This window comes from Diadema antillarum, unplaced genomic scaffold (assembly GCF_040938485.1).
Source record: "Diadema antillarum isolate AM-2024a unplaced genomic scaffold, OU_Dant_1.0 seq00000950_RagTag, whole genome shotgun sequence".
NCBI classification, from domain to species: Eukaryota; Metazoa; Echinodermata; class Echinoidea; order Diadematoida; family Diadematidae; genus Diadema; species Diadema antillarum.
Genome location: NW_027271798.1, coordinates 147671 through 168820, shown reverse-complemented (window position 1 = coordinate 168820; position 21150 = coordinate 147671). Strand labels below are relative to the sequence as shown.

The following is a 21150-nucleotide window of genomic DNA, read 5'->3' as shown; positions in this document are numbered from 1 at the left end:
TATAAAACGGCAGCAGCGCTAGCAAATCTAGCATCAGATAAACGTTTCACAAAGATCCGTAAAGGCTAGAGGGCCGGCCAGAGACTGGCATAATGGCGTTGAAAATGGAGTCTGTCAACTTGAAAGATATGACCCAAACAAGCCTCTCCCTTTTTACCCTCGATTTCATCAAAGTGATGGGATACACTGTCCCTGTCAGTGAAATAAGCGAGAGGACACTCATGGGGCGTCCATTTTGCTTTAATAAATCGCCAAATGCCTCAAATAATTATTGAAGCACACATGTGTACAAATAGTGTAGTGCTCAGTATGCACGATATTTACAATTTGCATTTTAACCTGTAATATACATTAATATTCATCCCATGTCATCTATTCACATTGAATGATATGATCCGTTAGGGTCCCTCTCTGGTTCTGTTAAGTTTCAATATTATTGTATTGATCTTTTGATATCTTATCATCCTGCTCCCTTGGCTGTGGCTCCCTAGCAATGGGGGCGGTGGGGGTCTCATTTTGTCCCGCTGCGCATCACCGATTAGACGATTCTTTTTCTCTACTTCCTGTTACTCTCGAGTCTCATTTTGCCCACGCGGGCCTTGTTATGTGTAATGTTACCATTTTTAAAATTTGTTGTTTTTTAATGTGTTTTAAGTTTTGAAATAAAGAGACAATTTATACAGTTTTAATAAAATAATTAAATGGGTCAATATTGGGGTAATTTTATCATATGCATCTAATAATGATCCCATGTCATTGATTTACATCAAATGATGATCCGTCAAGCTTCCCCTCTGGTTCTGTTGAGTTTTAATTTTTATTGTACTGTTACGTGTAATCTTACCATTTCCTTTTTATTTGATATGGTTGAATGTGTTGTAAGTTTTGAAGTACAGAGACATATTTATACGATTTTAATACATTTTTAATGAGTTTTATTTCTGTCGTATTGATCTTCCCGATCTTTTACTATCCTGTTAGTTTAGCTGCGGCTCATTAGTGATGGGGACAGTGGGGATCTCATTTTGTCCCAATGCGCGTTGCCGATTAGATGACGATTCTTTCTTTACTTCACGTTTTCTCTCGAGACTGGCTGCGAGTGCGGAGATCTCCGCACCCGCTTCTACACACAATCTCAATCAAATCATTTCGAAAGTGTTGCCGCATAGAACAATCGAGTCTATAAAAGGCATGCGGCGCAAAAATGCCAGGTACTCGGCCCTCCTCAGGGAAATGAGATGCAAAGGGGTTTCGGATGTGGGAGCAAACCCTGCTGAACCCGGGCTCGAGCAAGCCACGGAAGAAACTTCTGGCCCTCCTTCTTCGGTGGAGACATCGGTCGAGGCCGCCGCTGCGGTCTCGGCCGATACGGATGATAGCTCGGGCCCAACGCGAGCTTCGAGTGAGGGGACCACTCCACCGGTGACCCTGAAAGAGGCCTTTGTGAGGATCTCTGGGGAATTGGGCCTTCGGGTCCCCTCCCCAGACGGAGCTGGAGGAGTGGCTCCCAAGCGCCACCTCACGACGCCGCCCTGCAGCCCTTCAGGCCAACCAGCAGGGCGGGACCAAGAAAAGAAAATCCCAATGGGAAGTACCGACAGACCCAGCAGAGTTGGAAGAAGGATAGGGGCCGCACATGCAGAGATATTCTGGACGGTAAGGTTCCAGGTGCGGCCACATCCTTCCCGGAGGGGACGGAACAATAATGTGTGGATCTTTTGGGAAGTGATTGCGGATGAGATAAACAAATCAATTAAGGCCTCCAAAAAGGGAACCGCCACTGGACGGGATGGAAGAGTACTAAAAGACCTTGTGCAGGTCAATACACTTAAACTCCAGTGGCTCTTTAATGGATTTTTGGTCTTTGGTCTCCCCTCCGCACTTAGAGAGGGGAGAACCGTTCTCATCCCCAAGTACTCACACCCGGAGGGCCCCAGTGAGTATAGGCCGCTCACGATCACTTCAGTGCTAGTACAGCCACAGGGTTGGCTACCCAGCTTCGATGCCTAGAAGCTGGGGCTGCAAAGGTTAGATTGGAGATAGGGCTTTCTTAGTGTGCCACCATGTCGATAGTAAGTGACCCCAAACGAAAGAAGTGGGTGACCGACAAGGACATGACTTTCGACACGAGTGGCGGGAAGATTAAGGCGATGGGTCCTGGGGACTTTTATAAGTACCTGGGCGTGTCCGGTTGGAGCCGGAGGGACGGAGGGCCCATCGAGGGCCCTAGCTCGCTTGGTGAGTGACCTTTCGCTGCTAAAGCGAGCCCCACTGAAGCCGCAGCAGAAGATCTGGGCGTTAGTCAATGTTTTGGCAGCGCAGCACCACTAAAGCCTTGTGCTTAGCAGTGCAAAGAAAGGAACCCTTCATAGGGTCGACAAGGAGACCAGGAAATTTATGCACGGGGCATTACATCTGCCAAAAGATTCCACCAACGCAAGTCCCACCCCCAGATCGGAAAGGTGGCCGCGGTATCCCATCTTTCAAATCCATCATCCCACTGCTGGAGTCGTGCAGCGTCTTGCCCAGTCCTCGGACAATCGAGTTGTTCTTATTTGTTATGGTTGAATGTGTTTTAAGTTTTGAAATAAAGATACGTATTTATACAGTTTTAACAAAAGAATTAAATGAGTCAATATTGGGGTAATTCAAATTTGTTTTATACATCTAATAATGACCCCATGTCATTTATTCACATTGAATGATGATCCGTCAAGCTCCTCCTCTGGTTCTGTCGAGTTTTATTTTTATCGTATTGATCTTCGCGATATTTTAATATCCTGTTCCTTGGCTGCGGCTCGTTAGTGACCGCAACGGTGGGTCTCTTTTTGTCCGCCTCCTGTCACTGATTAGATAACGATTCTTTTTCTTTACTTCCTGTTTTCTCACGAGTCTCACTCTGCCCACAGGGAGCCTTGTTACGTGCAATCTTACCATTTTTTAAATTTGTTATGGTTGAATGTGTTTTAAATTTTCAAATAAAGAGACGTATTTATACAGTTTTAATACATTTTTAATGAGTTTTATTTTCATCGTATTGGATCTTCCCAATTTCTTAATATCCTGTTACTTTGGCTGTGACTCATTAGTGACGAGGACAGTTGGTTGTTATTTATTTCCATGAGGTTAGTTGACTGTCTCCTTTTATTATGTTACTCCCCTGACTGCCTGCTTTTATCCCATCTTTCGAATCCACCATCCCACTGCTGGAGTCATGCAGCGTCTTGCCCAGTCCTCAGATGATCGATTTGTTCTTATTTGTTATGGTTGAATGCCTTTTAAGTTTTGAAATAAAGATACGAATTTATACAGCTTTAACAAAAGAACTAAATGAGTCAATATTGGGGTAATCCAAATTTGTTTTATTCATCTAATAATGACCCCATGTCATTTATTCACATTGAATGACGATCCATCAAGCTCCCCCACTGGTTCTGTTGAGTTTTATTTTTATCGTATTGATCTTCCTAATCTTTTTCTATCCTGTTCCTTTGGCTGCAGCTCGTTGGTGATGGGGGAAGGTGGGGGTCTCATTTTGTCCGGCTGCGCAACAATTCTTTTTCTTTACTTCTAGTTTTATCTCAAGTCTCACTTTGCCCACATGGGACCTTGTTACGTGAAATTTTCCATTTTAAATAGCCAAATGAATCGTCATCTCGAGGGGAATTTGACTGGGGCAGGACATCTGTCAAATGGTAACGCAGGTGTCCTATAGTGCGGATAAACTCCACTTTCTTGGACACTTGCAGATGCCAAGCTGGCCTCCCTCAAGGTAGTGTCATTAACCCTACATTATTCAATTTGTATATCAATGAAATTACACACTACTGGGCATCAAATATATACTGTGTATGCTACTAATATCACTATAAACTATGTTTATTTGTCCAAGTCGGCCATGGTCCATTGAACCTGGAAAAATGGCCAGATACTTGGAAATACAGATAGGTCCCTAGTCTAGATCATGACCAGGTATTCATCCAAGTGGAGGAACAATTGATTTAATAATGTGAGAATATAGAAAAGGCAGCCCTAAAATTGAGAAGGAAGTTAAGTATGTTGACCACACATGTCATTAGAATAGCATATGACAAACCAAAGGAATGTTCAATAGAACCTAAATTTGGAGGAAAGATATGACCATTTGGTTATATGTCAAGAAATTGCTCTTTCTACCATCAACAATTTCATCTACACCAAAGCCAAAGAAGTGGGTCTACAACATAGGAGTAATAACCTTTGACTTTGTTTGTACAAAAGTGTATTTGTGGATTAGTACACATCTGCAAATTGGAATACCCAGTTGGAGCAGAAATTGCGAGCCTAATACAATGACAACAGAAGGCAGTCAAGATGGCTGAAAGAAAGGGAATCTCTATCCCAGACAATCTCAACGAAGAGTAGAACACTTTAAAAGAAAGAAGAATGTCAGAAATCCTGTCTCTCTCGAGGAAAATGAGCACATTACTCCCGACACAGGGAGGGTAATGTCTGAATAAGGAACCCAGGTTTCCTCACAGAGAATGAATATCTGTAGGCACTAAAGATCAGGGCAAATGTGGTAACTTGAAAAGAAATATCAGCTGCAGGAAATTCAATCTGACAGCAGAGACAATGGGAAACATTTCAGGCTACTGCCAATCCATTCCAGACCTATGAAAAACAAAACATGGTCGTATCTGTAAAGAAATCATTGGGGCCACCGAAAGCCAGTGGTTTCAGAATTACTGAGGAAACGGGGCATTGGGATCCATGTCACCAGCGCCACCCTTGGACACCAACTCTAACCCTAACCCTAGGACGCCAAGTCCGCGTCACCCAAGGACCCACAGAAGCTATTGGGCATAAACCTTTGCCTAACCCTAGATCTATGTAATTTGCCTAAATGTCACAATAATTATACAACATACAAAAGGAACATTTCCTGGGTTCTACATCATTCTGCCCTTGGAAAAGGCCAAGCTTTTATTCTCATCATGGCTCTTTCAGTGGTAGCCATGCAGGATGTTGTATGATTGGTATCTGGGGCAGTAAAGAATGGAGTAAATGTAATTTGATATCTTTTGCCTCACTAGTAAATCCGTGATGATTGAACAATATAAACTCGGGGAGCAGAGCAATCACTTGTGCTACAAGACATGTGAGCTATGTCTACCTAGGCTAAACTCAATAGGCCATGCTTGCCTGTTCATCCATTTTGACACTGCACCATATACACAATGGAAAATTAAATTAACCATTTACTTCACCTCTGTCTTGCTATCGAACATTCAGTTCTTCATCTTGTTGTTTCAACATTTCTTTTGATTTTATCTGAGATAAGCACCTGGTTGTTCATCTACCTGCGTACCAAGCCAAAATGTCGGGGCTCAAGATCCTCCGAAAAGGCTGGTAATTGTCATAAAATATAGTTGCACATAAGGCCGCAAAAAATTCAATATTCATTCCCACTTGTATCATAGGAGGAGAGATGTGTATGAAGACCACTTCACTCTAGATTTTGAGAGAATCTTTGGCCAAAATAATGGGATACCACCCTAAAAGACTCCACGTTTTGGGGGTTCGAGATATCTCTTGTATTGATGGTTAGAAGCATAGACCCATAAAGGCTACCAACACAAAGGCAGGAAATATAAAAACAAAATGCGAAAACAGAAAGACAACCCTGGTAACGTCTGTACTAGAAAATTGGCAAGCCTGGAAAATCAAGGAAAGGGCAAGTATAGGATACAATGGATCCAGATTCTAGACACCTTGTACCATATGTGTTATTTGTACCCTCTCATATCTTCCACACCCTATTACACCCTATTCCTTTGAGGCAGAAAAGAATTGATTTTCACGATTTGATTAGTAATCTGGACTACAAAACCACATTGTACATATGCCACAATGGATCATGCCATGTTGTTATGAGTAGAAACAGAATTTCAACAATTAGAACATTGCACAGCACTTCAAACTTTTGGCTACAACATAAACAGTAGTATCTGTCACCTGAACTGATACCCTGGAAACAATCCCTGCAATTTACCTAGGAGAATATCTTTCATGATACTTTTAAATTCCTCATACCATGCAACAAGATCCTGCCGCCTCCGGATAACTTCATCCACCGCCAGTCTTTGCTGCTCCTCGATGATATTTGGCAACTCGCTCCAGTCCTTGACATAGATGAATGGTGCACCGTGCTCCTTCAGCAATCTGAATGGGCTGTGCAGGCAGTCCCCTTCGGTTGGGAGGTCCTCCACGACTGGCATGGATCCCAGGGCGCAGGCCTCGTAAATCCGGTAGCACTCTGGGTTCATGCCCACGGGACTGAGTGTGAGGTCACTCTGGGTGATGACATTGATGTAGGACTGCAGGCTTGCTTCAGTCTCATCTGGCTCCCAACTGGTAATGATACATTGTATAAATTCACAAAAGCAAATCATTTCAGGTTTTCTGAAAACTTAGCGTATTCATGGGGCAGATCTCATTAGGAATAACCCTTTTTCCACTTATATATCATGGCCTCATTCATTTGGGAATTTTGTCACACCATGGAACAATAGCTACACACAATGCTATACACATGTGTACAGATATCAAATTAGAAAAAAAATCTATGAAATGAGTCATCTGTGAAACCTTTCGGAAAGACGAATTACAGAATATCTGATTTGTGTCCTCATCAAGGGTGAATATTAACATCAATAATGAGAAGACATATCCAAATCTTGAATTTATTTCCTATACACAAACAAATCATTTACACTTTTGTACATCTTTTCCTGTGCTATGGTGGTGCCTCCGACAGCCTGGTGCTACACTCGTGTACTACCACAGTGTGTAGAATACACTGATAAAACAAATCGTAACCTGTAATAGGAGTAAAGGGTCAGACATTCTGGTCTCCTTACATATCAAGGACTTGAAAGTGGTTCAAAATTGCCAAAGGAGTACTGGACATGTCAAGCTTGGGTTACTATCAACGGAATTTTGTCAATACTTGTGTTTGGGTCAAAACAGTGTTATAGTGGGTATCAAAATCTAAAGATGCTCCAATTACTATAAAATATACATCCAAATATTCCCAAAAATTGGCATAGGACACGACATCCCTGTGCATGCCTGCCACTTGACTTCCAAATCCAGTCTTGTAAGAGATGGACAGTCATATTGACATTCATTGGTTTGTTTGCTTAACATTTTTTTACCAAAGTTCATTCAAATCTGATTTTAAGTCTATATTTCAGCACATGTGCATTGACCTATCGGCATCGCTGGTTGTTTTGACTTGGTGAGAGATCAGAAATGCAGCAACCTGAACTTTTACAAAGAATCACAAAATGAATATATGTATAATTTGTGGTTGGAGCACCCTGTCCACCTAGGCATCAACTGATGGCACCCTGATCCCTTTAAATTGCTGGAATCAGAAATAATCATCTAGCATGGATTAGTTTGCTCAGTATTACTAGGGTCCCCTCATATACACCACTTTCAAACCCAACCCTGTCAAGGGACCTTTACGTCTTTCTTTAATCACATACAGTGGAAATTTCTCAAAGTCCGACAGCTTACTTTTTTCGGGTTTTCACGTAGCAGTAGTTCTGGAGTTGATGACTGGCCATGATTCTTGACAGCTGTTCACGTGATGAACCAGGATAGACTGTGCCCAAGAAATTACACAGATAGTGCCGTGGAGAAGCAAGGTGCAGCTGACTGCTATTGACCACAGGAAAGCCACGGTACCTTAAATATACAACAAATACAGAGGGAAATTAGATGTAACAGAGGTCAGGATCCACCCATTTCCTCATAGCCGAAATCTTGCAACATCAATATAATCACATTGTGACAGGTATGCCACTATGTATGTCCAGGACCATGTAATGTGCAACTTCAGCACTAAAACTGCTTTTTTTTTTGGTCATAGCCAATCTCATTATAAGAGTGGCTTTATACATTGACTGGTGTGGAAGAAGATGAGGGTAAGCAGAAATTTCCTCAAAACATCCAATATTTCTCTATCTCGGTTTGTCATAACATTTTTCTCCTGTACAATGGAATTTCACACCATCAGAGAGACTAGTGGATCATTTTTTCCGTGAAATTCACAGCAAAACTTTACAGATTTTTAAAACTTCTAGATACAAATACCAATCATGTTTGAAAAACATACTACCGAGTATCCATGAGTTCTTACATTGTGACCATCCCAGAAATATTCTTTCCTCATTATCTTCGGTAGTACAGGACATTCAAATCCACATTTAGCAATCATTCCATGTACTGGTAAAATGTTTGCCATCACTTACGTTGCCACACCCAAGGGCCACTGCAGAATGTCTTGTCCATTCACTATCTTGGTGTCATACACGATAAAGAGTAGGTCTATTCTTCCTCCATTGCTCTTCATGTAAGGCAAGACCCAGTCATTCTGACATTGTTCATTGCCTATCAGCATGAGCACAACTCGGGCTAGTCTCGGGTAGGATGCCAGGTGGTCCAGCCAGGTCTTGGTGTGGTAAACTGTGTCCCGGGATCGTCCATTCAAAATGAGAACGACGTTTTCTGCATCCTGGGGTACTTTGTCGGGCATAACTCCATCACCATGTCTCATTCTGAAAGAGATATTCCAGACATTAACACTAAAGATAACCCCATCAAACTACACAATGATAATCTATTCTTCAGTTACATCGACAATAAAGGTATGCTCTCAAAATGAATAAAAAAATACAAACTTTGGTAGTATTGTGAAAACCTTTTGATATTCACAATGCTTAATCTCTGCTTAAAGGGGAATTCCATTCTGATGGCATGTTGCTTCGAATGAAAACAGAAAATTCAGGAGTAAATCAGTCAAAATTTGGGGAAAAAATTAGACAAACACAAAAGTTATGAACTGATAACTTGTTTAGAGAGTACGACAAATTGGCAATTCTAAGGTAGGCGTTGAGCAGTTCTCAATTTGTTTTGTACACATAATTTCACTAATTCTCGTTTTGCTCAACTATTTTCACACAGACCTTATCCGAGAACATGAAAAAAACATCTTGCATTTAAATGTCTCATTGTATATAATCAAGAACAGAAGAAAGATAAGAATTAGTGACTTTTGGTGTACAAACAAAATGGAGAGCTGCTCAACACCTGTGTCACTGAGTTGGCAAGTTGTGACTTTCTATAATTTTTTGGTTCATAACTTTTTTGTGTTACTTGTTTTTTTTTTTCAAAAAATAAAAAATTCACTGATTTTCTTTTCTGATTTTCCTGTTTTGATGCAATGCACCAAATCAGGATGGAATTACCCTTTAAAAGAAATCAGCATGGAAAAAGATAAGGATAATAATTCCACAAAATTCCATTTTTTCATGAAAAACACACATTTCCCAAACTTGTTCCCGACATATCTTAAAAGGGTAATATCATTCCTCCTGCTTTCTTAAAAGAGGCAAGTCAAGTGCTCTTTCATTATGCTAGAAAAGTGAAAAAAACATTGAATTCTATCTTTATTTTCTTTATATTGCTGTCCATACTGAGGTCATGAAGTAATGTAGCCTCCTTATCCAGCGATGATGGCACCGAAACTTTTGAATCCATTGCCTGATTTTCCTCAAACTTTCACTAATGTGTTCTAATATTGCTGCTTTCACTCAGTCCACATCTACCATATATTTGGACTTTGCTTTCTTTAACCTGTCAAGGACAGACTGATTTGCTATAACACGCATTTCTCAGAGACACCTGCCCGAGTATACTTGGGACTCGTTTTCAATGGGTTAATACCTTGATTTACTACACAAGGGTTGGGAGTGGATGGCATTTAGTCTCTCACTATGACTTCTCACAAAATAGAGATAAAATAATGATCATAAAATTTCCACCAAAATCTTGTGTGTGTTTGCACACTACACACAATTATACTGACTGCATACGCATATCTTCCTAATATTTCCCCCTTTCCTTTTTTACTTCACCCGCCAGAAGCGGCTAATTTCATCAGTAGAAAGTGAAAAGTGCAAGATGTACATATGTATGCCATTAAAGACATTGTATATGGGAAAGTAAACACCAATCATTTCTGCTGCATTTTCAGCGTAGTCGACAGCAAACTCCCCATCGTCAACAGCTTTTCTGTTTCATTGCACAATCATACATGTACACACAATACTAACATATTGACCTTCCAAGACATAGTTTATAAACGTCTGGCTTTGAAACCAATGCCAAGACTTTCCTTTTACCCATTTAAAAGGTGCAAGTTTTGATATGTTCCATCAAAAAAATTATTTAAAAAAAATCTGCTGTATAAGAAATTTTATAGCAAATCTATTTAATGCAGTCTGGGTGCCAAAGTCACATTCTGAGTCTAACCTTGTTTTCGAAGGTTCGCTCATTTTTTGAAGGTGACAAATCCAAATCTGGTGATGCAAAATGGCTGTTGAAAATAAATTCTTACATACTCCTTTAAAAATCGTAAAAAATTAAAAGATTTGATGGTTTCATCCATTTTCAAGGGTGCTGCATCCGAATGGGTGTTGCGAATCTTGCCCCCTCGAGGGTTTTTCGGAAATCCAAAATGGTCACAAAAATCTGAAATCTTGGTGTATGTACTTATGAAAAGTGCTCCCCTTTTTTGGCACCATACAAAAGAATACATAAGGTGTCACCACTTTAGCCACCCCCCCCCCACCTTTTTTAAACCCCGGAAGTGCGTAAGTGGCATGAGAAAGAAATAGAAACCTTAAAGTGTGAGCGTGGTAAAAATATGTTTTTGCGTGCTGCAGATTCCCCCCCCCCCCTTTTTTTTTTTGCTTGACAGCTGAAGAAACCCAGAAGTGGCACCAGAAGTTGCCCTGAAGGCCTTTCTTTTTTTTCTTTTTTCTTTTTTTTTTTTTTTTTTTGGGGGGGGGGGGGCTTGTTAGCTCATGAAACCCAGAAGTGGGGCCCCTCCCCCCATCCCCAAAACTTTTGAAAACGTTTGGCCGGCGGTGTAAGAATATATTTCCTGATGTGCTGAGCCAAGCTTATCCCTTGTATGAATTCAGGTTTGGGGTTATCAAGTGAAATGATTCTATCATATTGGTGTCTATCATACTGGTTCCTTAAAACCTCAATTTGCCATTTTCACCTTTGTCACATGAATTATCTGGAGCTCCCATCTGGATAGAGTAGTCTAGAGTAAAATATCTTGTTTGCGGCAGTTTAAGCATTGTTAAGGGTTTTTCCAACTTGTAAACAAATCAGGCAAATTATTTTCAACCACTTCATATATCATAGACAAGATTATTATTCATTAATGCAATTGTTTTCAAAAAAGAAATTTACCATTGACCAACGCAGTTTTCATGATTTACCAGGACAAAACTCGGCACAATTTTCGCCGACAAGGGCGCTATGCAACGTAGTATTTCTGCTTGCGGCACAATGTACAATCCCTATGCAATACGCGCGTGCTCCGCGATCTTTAGCTGAACGCCTTCACATGTCTCGCGAACATTGCGTAAGCGCCAATTCCCATTGCGAAAGCATGTGAAAATAGCTGGCGCACATGCATTGGTTGCAAACAAGATCGCAATTCTGGCGGTGTTGTTGATGTCTTTCTCGTGTTTTTCTGAATTTTTTCGATGGTAACATCCACTTTCCGAACAAATATGGCGGCCCACATCGGCTCGCGAAAGTTCTATTTTATGTGAGGATATGTTTTCAAAATCCATGAGCATATCATCGGGAAAACGACAAAAGATCAAGTTTCTTGGACCATTATTTCTTAATTGTTATGTTAAGAAGTACCCAAAATTTTATTTTGGATGCGATATGTTGTCATTTAGGTGAGAAAATTTCACTTTCGTCAGATCGTGCCCATTTCATTGGTTGGTTTTTGTTGATTGCTAGTGTGTTAGTATATGTGTAGTGTGCATGTAACAGTGCAATGCTGTGTTTAGCGGTATATTACCGTGTATGTTGTACCTGCCGCGAACGGCTGCACGGCCGCTTACTGCCGCAGTTACTCTATATGCATGTACATCCAACATACAAAATAAATCAAACCTCTTTCTCTTACATGCTGGCACAACTAAACCATACAATTTCACAAACCAGTGAACTGCCTGCTTGCTTGGTTTAAAAAAAAAAAAAAAAAAAATCACAAAGGACTAGAGTAAAATATCCCGTTTGCGGCAGTTTAAGCATTGTTAAGAGTTTTTCCAACTTGTAAACAAATCAGGCAAATTATTTTCAACCATTTCATATATCATAGACAAGATTATTCATTAACGCAATTGTTTTCATGAAAGAAATTTACCATTGACCAACGCAGTTTTCATGATTTACCAGGGCAAAACCCGGCACAATTTTCGCCGATAAGGGCGATATGCGACGTAGTATTTCTGCTTGCGGCACGATGTACAATCCCTATGCAATACGCGCGTGCTCCGCGATCTTTAGCTGAACGCCTTCACATGTCTCGCGAACATTGCGTAAGCGCCAATTCCCATTGCGAAAGCACGTGAAAATAGCGTGCGCACATGCATTGGCCGCAAACAAGATCGCAATTCTGGCGGTGTTGTTGATGTCTTTCTCGTGTTTTTCTCATTTTTTTGCGATGGTAACATCCACTTTCCGAAAAAAATGGCGGCCCACATCGGCTCGCGAAAATTCTATTTTATGTGAGGATATGTTTTCAAAATCCATGAACATCGAGAAAACGACAAAAAATTTAGTTCCTTGGACCATTGTTTCTTAACTGTTATGTTAAGAAGTATCGAAAATTTCATTTTGGATGCGATATGTTGTCATTTAGGTGAGAAAATTTCACTTTCGTCAGAGATCGTGCCCATTTTATCGGTTGATTTTTGTTGATTGCTAGTGTGTTAGTATATGTGTAGTGTGCATGTAACAGTGCAATGCTGTGTTTAGCTGTATATTACCGTGTATGTTGTACCTGCCGCGAACGGCTGCACGGCCGCTTACTGACGCAGTTACTCTAGTCTTTGACATTTTAAAATTCATCCCAAATAGGAAATACAAATTCTAATGCGTTTAATTCATCTCCTTAAATAATCTTCATAAGAATTATACTTGCTACCAGTGCTAGAGACAAGAGTCCAGACTATAGCTATGCAGCTGTGTCCATCAATCATACCTTGACCATTACTTTGCTATGAACTGCTCAACAATTTACCCTAAAGCAATATTGTTTATCACACTTGCAATTTCTAACGAATAATTTTGACTCTATTAAACTTCCAACTAACCATGATACATGAAATATATACATCACACTTGCCATAAGACAAATTTCTCCTTGCATACCATTGAATCTACTATTGATAATTCAGTTTTCACAAAGACCACATGTAAAATAGATTTACATAAAAATAATTGTACGGCAAGCTGCCATTAAAATGACCTTGGACAGTTTGCTTTACCTTCTGACTTTCAAATATTACTTTTCACACTTTCCTAGTAGAAATTCTTTTACCCAATTATTGGCTACTAAGGTTTTCTTTCATTTCATGAAATGTGTGAAAAATAACATAACTAAATACAAATGATATAAATTTAGCTCCTAACCACTTACAGTTCTTGAAAAGTGTGAGTCAAGCTGGGGGAAATGGGTGCTTCTCCGAGCCTGTGCTGCCAAAGGTTTGCACTGGAAGTGATATTCTGGTAGTGCCCGACATGCATTGGATAACCTGCAAGTCTGAGCATGTGCCTCATCCTTGGTGCTCCCAAACTTACTGCTACCACACACCCACAGGAGAGCCTGTGGCAGCTCCTCAGCAAGGCATCCTGCTGCCAAAAGCTCTTGGTGTCATCTGCCCACTATCATACCTTCCTCTCATATCTTAGCCCTCCTACAACTGTACGCCCACTCATGTGCACCATGCATGATTGCACAAGCACAAAAAGACCCCACCTTCTTTCTACACAACAGAGCACATCTGGTCCAAGATTGTAAAAACCCTGGACTATGTGTTGTTGCCTTCCTAGACAAGACTGATAGCAAAGCCCACTCTCTTGTTCTCCCTTATTCCCTATTCAAAGTAAGCTTAGATTTGAATATTATGCAAATGCGGAGGAGGAACTACAGTATTCACACTGTGACAGCTGGTAGAGTGTAGTTAAATTATATGTGATTCACACTGATGCAAATACATGATAAATGAATGCTTTTCTAGCATACAGAACCTGTAAAAAGGTTTTCAGTGCTTTTAATGGACCACTTTACATACATATTCAAATTTATGGGTGTGTCTTCTGTCCTGACCTAATACTAAACTATTCTATCAACCTGCACCTAAGAAAAACACATTTCATACCTGGGATCCAATTTGCATATGTTAGTTTTGGCTACATCAGGCATACTTTGTACCTTGGGCAAGCTTTCAGGTTGTCAAGAAGAGCTCTTGTAAGAAAGGCATGCATAAAATTTGAATATGTTAGTACCCCAGTCTATTGCATAGTGCTACGGAGCAATTCAAAAAACTGTGAGTACATTTAAATACTAACCGGAAAAGAATGCCATTAGATTTCAGCTCTCCATAACTCCATATGCCACCTAGTCTTGGCTCAAGTTGACCACCCAGTATATGCTCCCAGGTGTATGCTCCTGATGGGCAAAAGTCAAAATACATAAGTAAATTACACTGAAATTAGTCTTTACTCCTGAATGGTAAATATGCTTGTGATACTTTTCTCATTCCTGCAAATAATGATTGATAACACTCAGCAAACATAAAAAAGGCAGAGCTACCAAGTCTCACGCATTCTGAGTGAGACTCAAGCATTTTATAGGGGTCGTCTCACGATATCACGCATGGCACCCATTTTTCTCACGCATCGGGCAAAGTCTGCAATTTTTGCCCATAGTAAGGAGCATAGCTCAAAGGATTAAAGTGATGGCTACAATTGACGGTACATTTTCCTTTTGTCTTTCAAAATAAGTAAAAAATAGTCATTTAAGTATGCACCTGATCGCACCATTAAGAGGTAACACGGGCCAAGGGGGGGGGGGGGGGGGGGGGGGAGAACCCCTCCCACACCCTTGCTTGCGTGCACATTCGCTTGCCGAGATGCCTAGTCATGAAAATCTCAATCATAAACATTTTTTGAACTTGGCATCCCTGAAAAGGTCCTGTATCAAAGTCTTGTATATTTGCTTTAGTCTACATAAAACACTTTTGCATTCCACATCTAATTTCATGTCAATACAATAAATAGGCCAGTTTGTATATTAGCTTGTGTGCACGTTGGTTAGGCACATCACTGTTTTCAGCTGACTTTATTTATAAGCATGCCTGATCATGTAACAATTTGTGGAATTTGTGTTATTCACACAAAGAATGAACTTGTGTAGACCAGGGGGCATTTCATCAAATGTTTTGTCAGATTTTTTTTTTCTGACGAAATTCCTCTCAGCCAATCAGATGCAAGGAATTCAGTAGCTTATCAAACAGTTTGTCAGCTTGATGAAATGCCCCCATGCAACCAGATTGGTCCATCAATCAAAACTTAGGGAAGCATTCAATTCATTGTTTTGCAATGAATGCATTTACAAACCACTTTTTTTCTCAGTTAATATTGCCAAATACCAGGCTTGCTGTCAGGTGGACGTGCTACAAAACACCATTCAAAAGGATAACATGAATAACTGTTACATCACAGGTGCTTATCTCTGTGAATTTAAAAAGGAACATGTCTGCTGGAACAAATTATGATATTATATGACCTATATAGATATCAATGTGTGATTGGTCAAAATGCAGTCACGTGACCATTGTCACAAGGATAAGAAGCGTTATATTTTCATAACATGACGTAAATTACGTACAACCATGTAATATAACAGCGACCACGTTAAACAAATGCGTTATATCAGGAGGGGTGACGTCATCAAAAACCAATTGTTATGATGCGCGCAACATACACAGAGACGCTTTGCACACACACGTACACGAATGCAATCGCCGTGACCAGTGCCGTATGCTGGATGGATATGGCGGGCCGTAACCGTGACCACAGTATACAGTACCCTACAAGCGTACAAACGTGATGAGCGGTAGACAACACTTCATGCACAGCATACGTATACACGCGCTACAGGCGAGAATTGCGAAATTGCAACAGATTTGTTTTAGTCAAACTGTTAGCAGTGTTGTAACTGGTATGGCAGCTTGAGAGAGAAACAAGTTGGAAGCTATAGAGCCTACTACTCCCGTTAATGTTAGACAGTCGTGACAGGGCCGGAAGGCAAAGGATTTCCCATTAGTATTACCACCGCCTGAACTGAGTAAGTTTCTTTGACACCGGTAGTTCTATGCTACAACTAGCGCTAGCTGGACCTGGACCAGGGCCAGGTCCGTAGTCTACAGTTTATGTAAAAGTACCAGTGACTGCAGACAGGAGAGATTAGGCCCTACATTGTTAGAAAGTTCACATTCTCATACATCACCACAAACACTTACCTCAACAAGCTTGCTTTAGACCAAAAGCGGCAGTTACGGTAGTCTTATACAATTTTTTAAAAATAATTTTACAACCGTCATTACAAAATCTAGCTCTAACGTTACCGCTACGTAAATAGGCCCTCGCTACAGGCCTACGTATGATTGAATAGTGACTTCTAGGAATGCTCCTGCACGGCTATATGCCACGATAGTAGGGCGTACGCGAAAACCATCATGGCTCGGTTTGGCTCGATTGCATACCACTAGAACAGTGCCGAGCGTTGTCACGCGCGTTCGTGAATTTGACTGTGGGTGGGTTTGAAAAAGGAGAAGTCGTGTTGCTTTATACAGCAGTTTATTTCTTGTACTGTAGGTCATATAATATAACAGATATTGACTTTTTTCCTTCGGTAGGAATATAACATTTCATTTCCCTTGGGAAGTTATATTTTTGTCTCGAAATACTATATTTTTCCTCGACAAAAATATAACTTCCCGCGAGGATCTCAAATGTTATATTCCACCTCTGATAAGTCAATATCTGTATAATATCTGCTCATGCGCAAAGTGGAACTATGATCTTGCTTATCTCTGAAGAAAAATTCTTCGAAAACTTTCAATGTTATAGTTCACTGATTTTTTTAAATATTTATATATAAAGGAATAAATATGCGGTAATCATATCTCTTCCCTCTGTGTCATTTAATGAATATGATTACAATTACTATACATCACTTTACACTGCCATGATTTTCATGGAATTTGACCTGTAAGCTAAATTAAGTTACATTTTTTCACAAGGCACAAAATATTTGTTGGAGCATGGACCTACCACACATGGACATACATCGCTCGCTAATTAATTCAAACACCTGTTTCCATCAAAAGCGTCACAATAACATTTTGTACATGCTTTCGTGCTTTGATCTCATCACAACGACCTCTGACTGTCAGCCTAGATGAAAACAAAATGGCGCTTTGAAAAATCTAAAAACTGTATGCGCAGGAGATAATAACTCTATCAAATGAAGAAAAATGCATGTGCAGTTGTAGTGTATATTGGGAAATCACTCAAGCAATTTCATTTGCAAAGTGTACATATTTTACAAGAGAAAGCAAATATTTCGGCAGGTTGATCGTGATCTGTAATCTAATGTTTCCCATTTTTCGCACATTGTTTCAGAGTAAACATGGATAGCAGGTTCAGTAGATGACATGCATGTCTTTCCATTACTACGTAATGTTACATGCGTGTCCACAAGTGTCCACTTCTGTAAATTTTGTGACATAAAGTTTGTCATGTTTTGAGGTTTTACTGCTCCCTGTCATTGGTGTTTTGAAACAGGCACCTCAGCCAAATAAGACCAAACGGAGGGAAATGGCTCCTTTGCCTTAGACTTCAGAGTTATTTGTCATTGGGGACAAATAGTATTTTGTTGCAAATTTGGAGATGATTCTTTAAGGTTGATAGCTGCAATACCTTTGAAATGAATGGAAAAAAAACCCACAATGCTGACTGGAACAGATGCAGTATGTACTCTTGAATAAGCAATCTCGTGATGATCATAATTCAAATTAATCTCAAGGCAGTTTTCCTGTTTTCTACTGCTAAATGCTTTATGACGATACAGACAGCAAAACAAGTGAGAGTTTTTTTTCCTACACATCACTGTCTCCTTTTGAAAAAAACAACAACAAAAATCTCACCTAATCCAACTTTACTCCAGACTTCAAAGACTTCTACTCTGTTTCCTGGAGTTGGCCTGGGCTTCTTGTTGAGTTGTTCTAGCTCATGGTCTTTGGTAGCATGATGCTTCTCACTGCTTCTCATCTGTTCATCAAACCAGTTATTAACCTTCTTCACTTCTGGTGCTAAAAAAAACCAAACCAAAACAAAACACCAACAACATTCAAATGTACAATGGTATGTACAACAGCTGATAAAGGGAAGTGAGGTTTCATAACCAGTAAAACGGGTATATCTTACTAGTATACACAATAAAAGTAACATAAAGCCAAAAATAAGTGACAATGGTATCATCATTAAGGTCATGGCTGCTTGAACCATAGTTTAATCTCAAGTAAATTTAATGAAATCCTAAATGGCACTTTGGATGATCGTCATGGTTGAAATACAGAATGTGACAGATTTCACAGGAGTTTGGGCAAAACTCAGTTAATTTAATGACTCTGACTTGTTTTAAAAATAGCACAACAAAAGCCTGTAACCTGTAGTGACATAAAACCATAAAGAATGAGCCAAATCTTTGGTTGTTGAGGTATTGTATTGTATTGATTACTGAGGTAGAGAAGTAATGCCATAAGTAAGGAGGGGATTGATTAAATCACACCCGTCTTTGTCTAGGATTAGACCTTATATGGACAATAGTCACATGATTTCTATACTTAAAAAATGTTCATATCTTTTTTGCTGATGATTTACAATTAAACTTTGGTTTTGTTTCGCATTCCTTTTGGGGCATTGAAGGCGCTTGGAGAATTTCGGGAGGAATATGGGTTAACAGCCAGCCTGCACAACTACAGGTTTTTTTTTTTTTAAGGTTTCTTCTAGCCTTTACAATCCATAACCTTCACCATGGCCACTTGATAACATGGTTTGTCGCTGCAAGTTATTGAATATGAACAGAGTAAATCTGACTGTGTGGGCTGGCCTTTGCAGGAGTGACCAAGTTATCAGTCAGGTGACCATGTTAAAGGTTATGGATGATAACACAAGTTTCCATCATACACACAAACCTGCATTCATACAGGCTGGCCTATTCGGCCACTTTTATCTATGTATAGTAAGTCTACTACTCATCGACCACCTATCTTTTAGATCGACCACTCTCGCGCAATGGCTTTCTTGCGTATAAAATAAAAAAATATGCGTGGGACGGGGCGCAATATGCTGGAACATTCGAACACGAATACAAATCAAGAAAAATTAGGGAAATACTGGTAAATAATCTGAGGAAACAGGGGGAAAAAGAATTGAAGAAAATCCTCATTAATAATAGAGTTTCTACACATAATCATTGTTAGCACTTATTTGCCCATTCACTGGATTTACGTGCTTTTCAATGGGAAAACAGGCGGTCGATTAAAATGATGAGCTTGCACCGGTGTACAGCGAAAAATGTCACTTGTGTTTTGTCGCTGAGAACTCTGCGCATACAGTACGAGTCGGAATAATTGTGATATGGTGCCCACCACTCCCCACCGCAGTGCGCGTGCACCCGTGCGTTTAGGCAGGGCTGCCAACACTGGAAACTAGTTGAGAGTGAGACTCCCATAGGCCAATGCTATAATTTAGGAGTCAAAATGAGTGATCAATAGAAATGCATGCAAATGAAATAAAGTTTTAGAGTGAGAAAGGACCAAAATGCATGAGTCTCAAGCTCAATGTGTGAGAGTTGGCAGCCCTGGTTTAGGGTTAGGGTATAGTACATAGCCCTCCGAAGCTGGGTTACTTTTTTTCATTTGATACGCACCATTATTTCATTCTGACTGTGTGAAGACACAGTCAAGTTACAACGGGATCTTGACTCATTACAGCAATGGGAGGAAGACTGGCTCATGCAATTCAACCCCAAGAAATGCCAAACTCTTCATGTAACCAAAAAGAGACGTCCGATAATCAAGTCCTATAACATCCATGGTCAGATCCTCGATCAAGCTGATACTGCAAAGTATCTTGGTGTCCATCTCACTCATAACTTGAACTGGAACCATCACATCAATGTCATAACAAAGAAAGCAAACTCAACCAGCGCCTTCTTACAATGCAATATCAGGTCATGTCCAAGAAACACAAAGGAGTTGTGCTACAAAGCACTGGTACGCCCCATAATGGAATATGCATGCACCGTTTGGGACCCGTTCACTCAAGACAATATACACAAGCTCGAGATGGTGCAACGTCGCTATGCTCGCTTCATCTGCAATGACTACAGACGAACAAGCAGTGTTGCAGCCATGCTCCACCAGTTACATTGGCCTACACTTCAAGAGCGCAGGGCTCAATTCAAGGTAGTAATGCTGTACCGCATCAAGTACTCACTCATTGACATACCCCCAGATATCATACACCCTTCTTCATCAACTTCACTCCGCGGACACTCTCACAAGCTCTTTATTCCATATGCACGAACTGTTAGCTACCAAAGGACATTCTTCCCAGACACAACCAGACTATGGAATGCTCTGCCCCAGGATACCTTCAACTGCACCACTTTAGCTCAGTTTAAGCAAGTGGTGCAGGATATTCAACTCCGCTAGAAGGGAATGGGATGTTTTTAGCTGCACTCTAGAAAATGTAGTCATTTTAACCTGCACTGTACATAAACACCTCCACACCATGCCTGCCAACAGTACGACAATACACCAAAGGTGGACTGTACTGAACAGGAAGAAGAAGAAGAAGAAGAAGATGCAATTCTAATCCCCATGACGCCACGTTCATCTAATTTAGCTTGAACTTCTGATACAACTTTACAATACAAGATTACAAGTTATGACATAATTAATTAATTATGTATTGTTTATGGATTATGTACCTACCAGTGAAGAATAGATAAAGCGTGTAAACACTAGCCAGAACGTAGAGAAGGACCACTCCAGTTAAGATTTGCCGAATTCTCCGGTTCATACTGCACTGTCAACAACGTCAAGTTTTCATTCTTCATTCGTTTGTGAGGCTATCTTG

At 40.3% G+C, this 21150-nt stretch overlaps 1 protein-coding gene across 1 annotated transcript; it reads right to left on the bottom strand.

Annotated features, from left to right (window-relative positions):
* Positions 1-3793: 3793 nt before the first annotated feature.
* On the bottom strand, positions 3794-21144 carry LOC139741748 (ribitol-5-phosphate xylosyltransferase 1-like). Its single transcript, XM_071652332.1, has 6 exons — positions 21006-21144; positions 18150-18314; positions 14506-14605; positions 8304-8609; positions 7567-7737; positions 3794-6393 (listed from the first exon to the last, which is right to left on the bottom strand). Exons 1-6 carry the CDS (start codon positions 21091-21093, stop codon positions 5994-5996), a joined length of 1230 nt encoding a protein of 409 aa, XP_071508433.1. The 5' UTR covers positions 21094-21144; the 3' UTR covers positions 3794-5993.
* Positions 21145-21150: the final 6 nt, after the last annotated feature.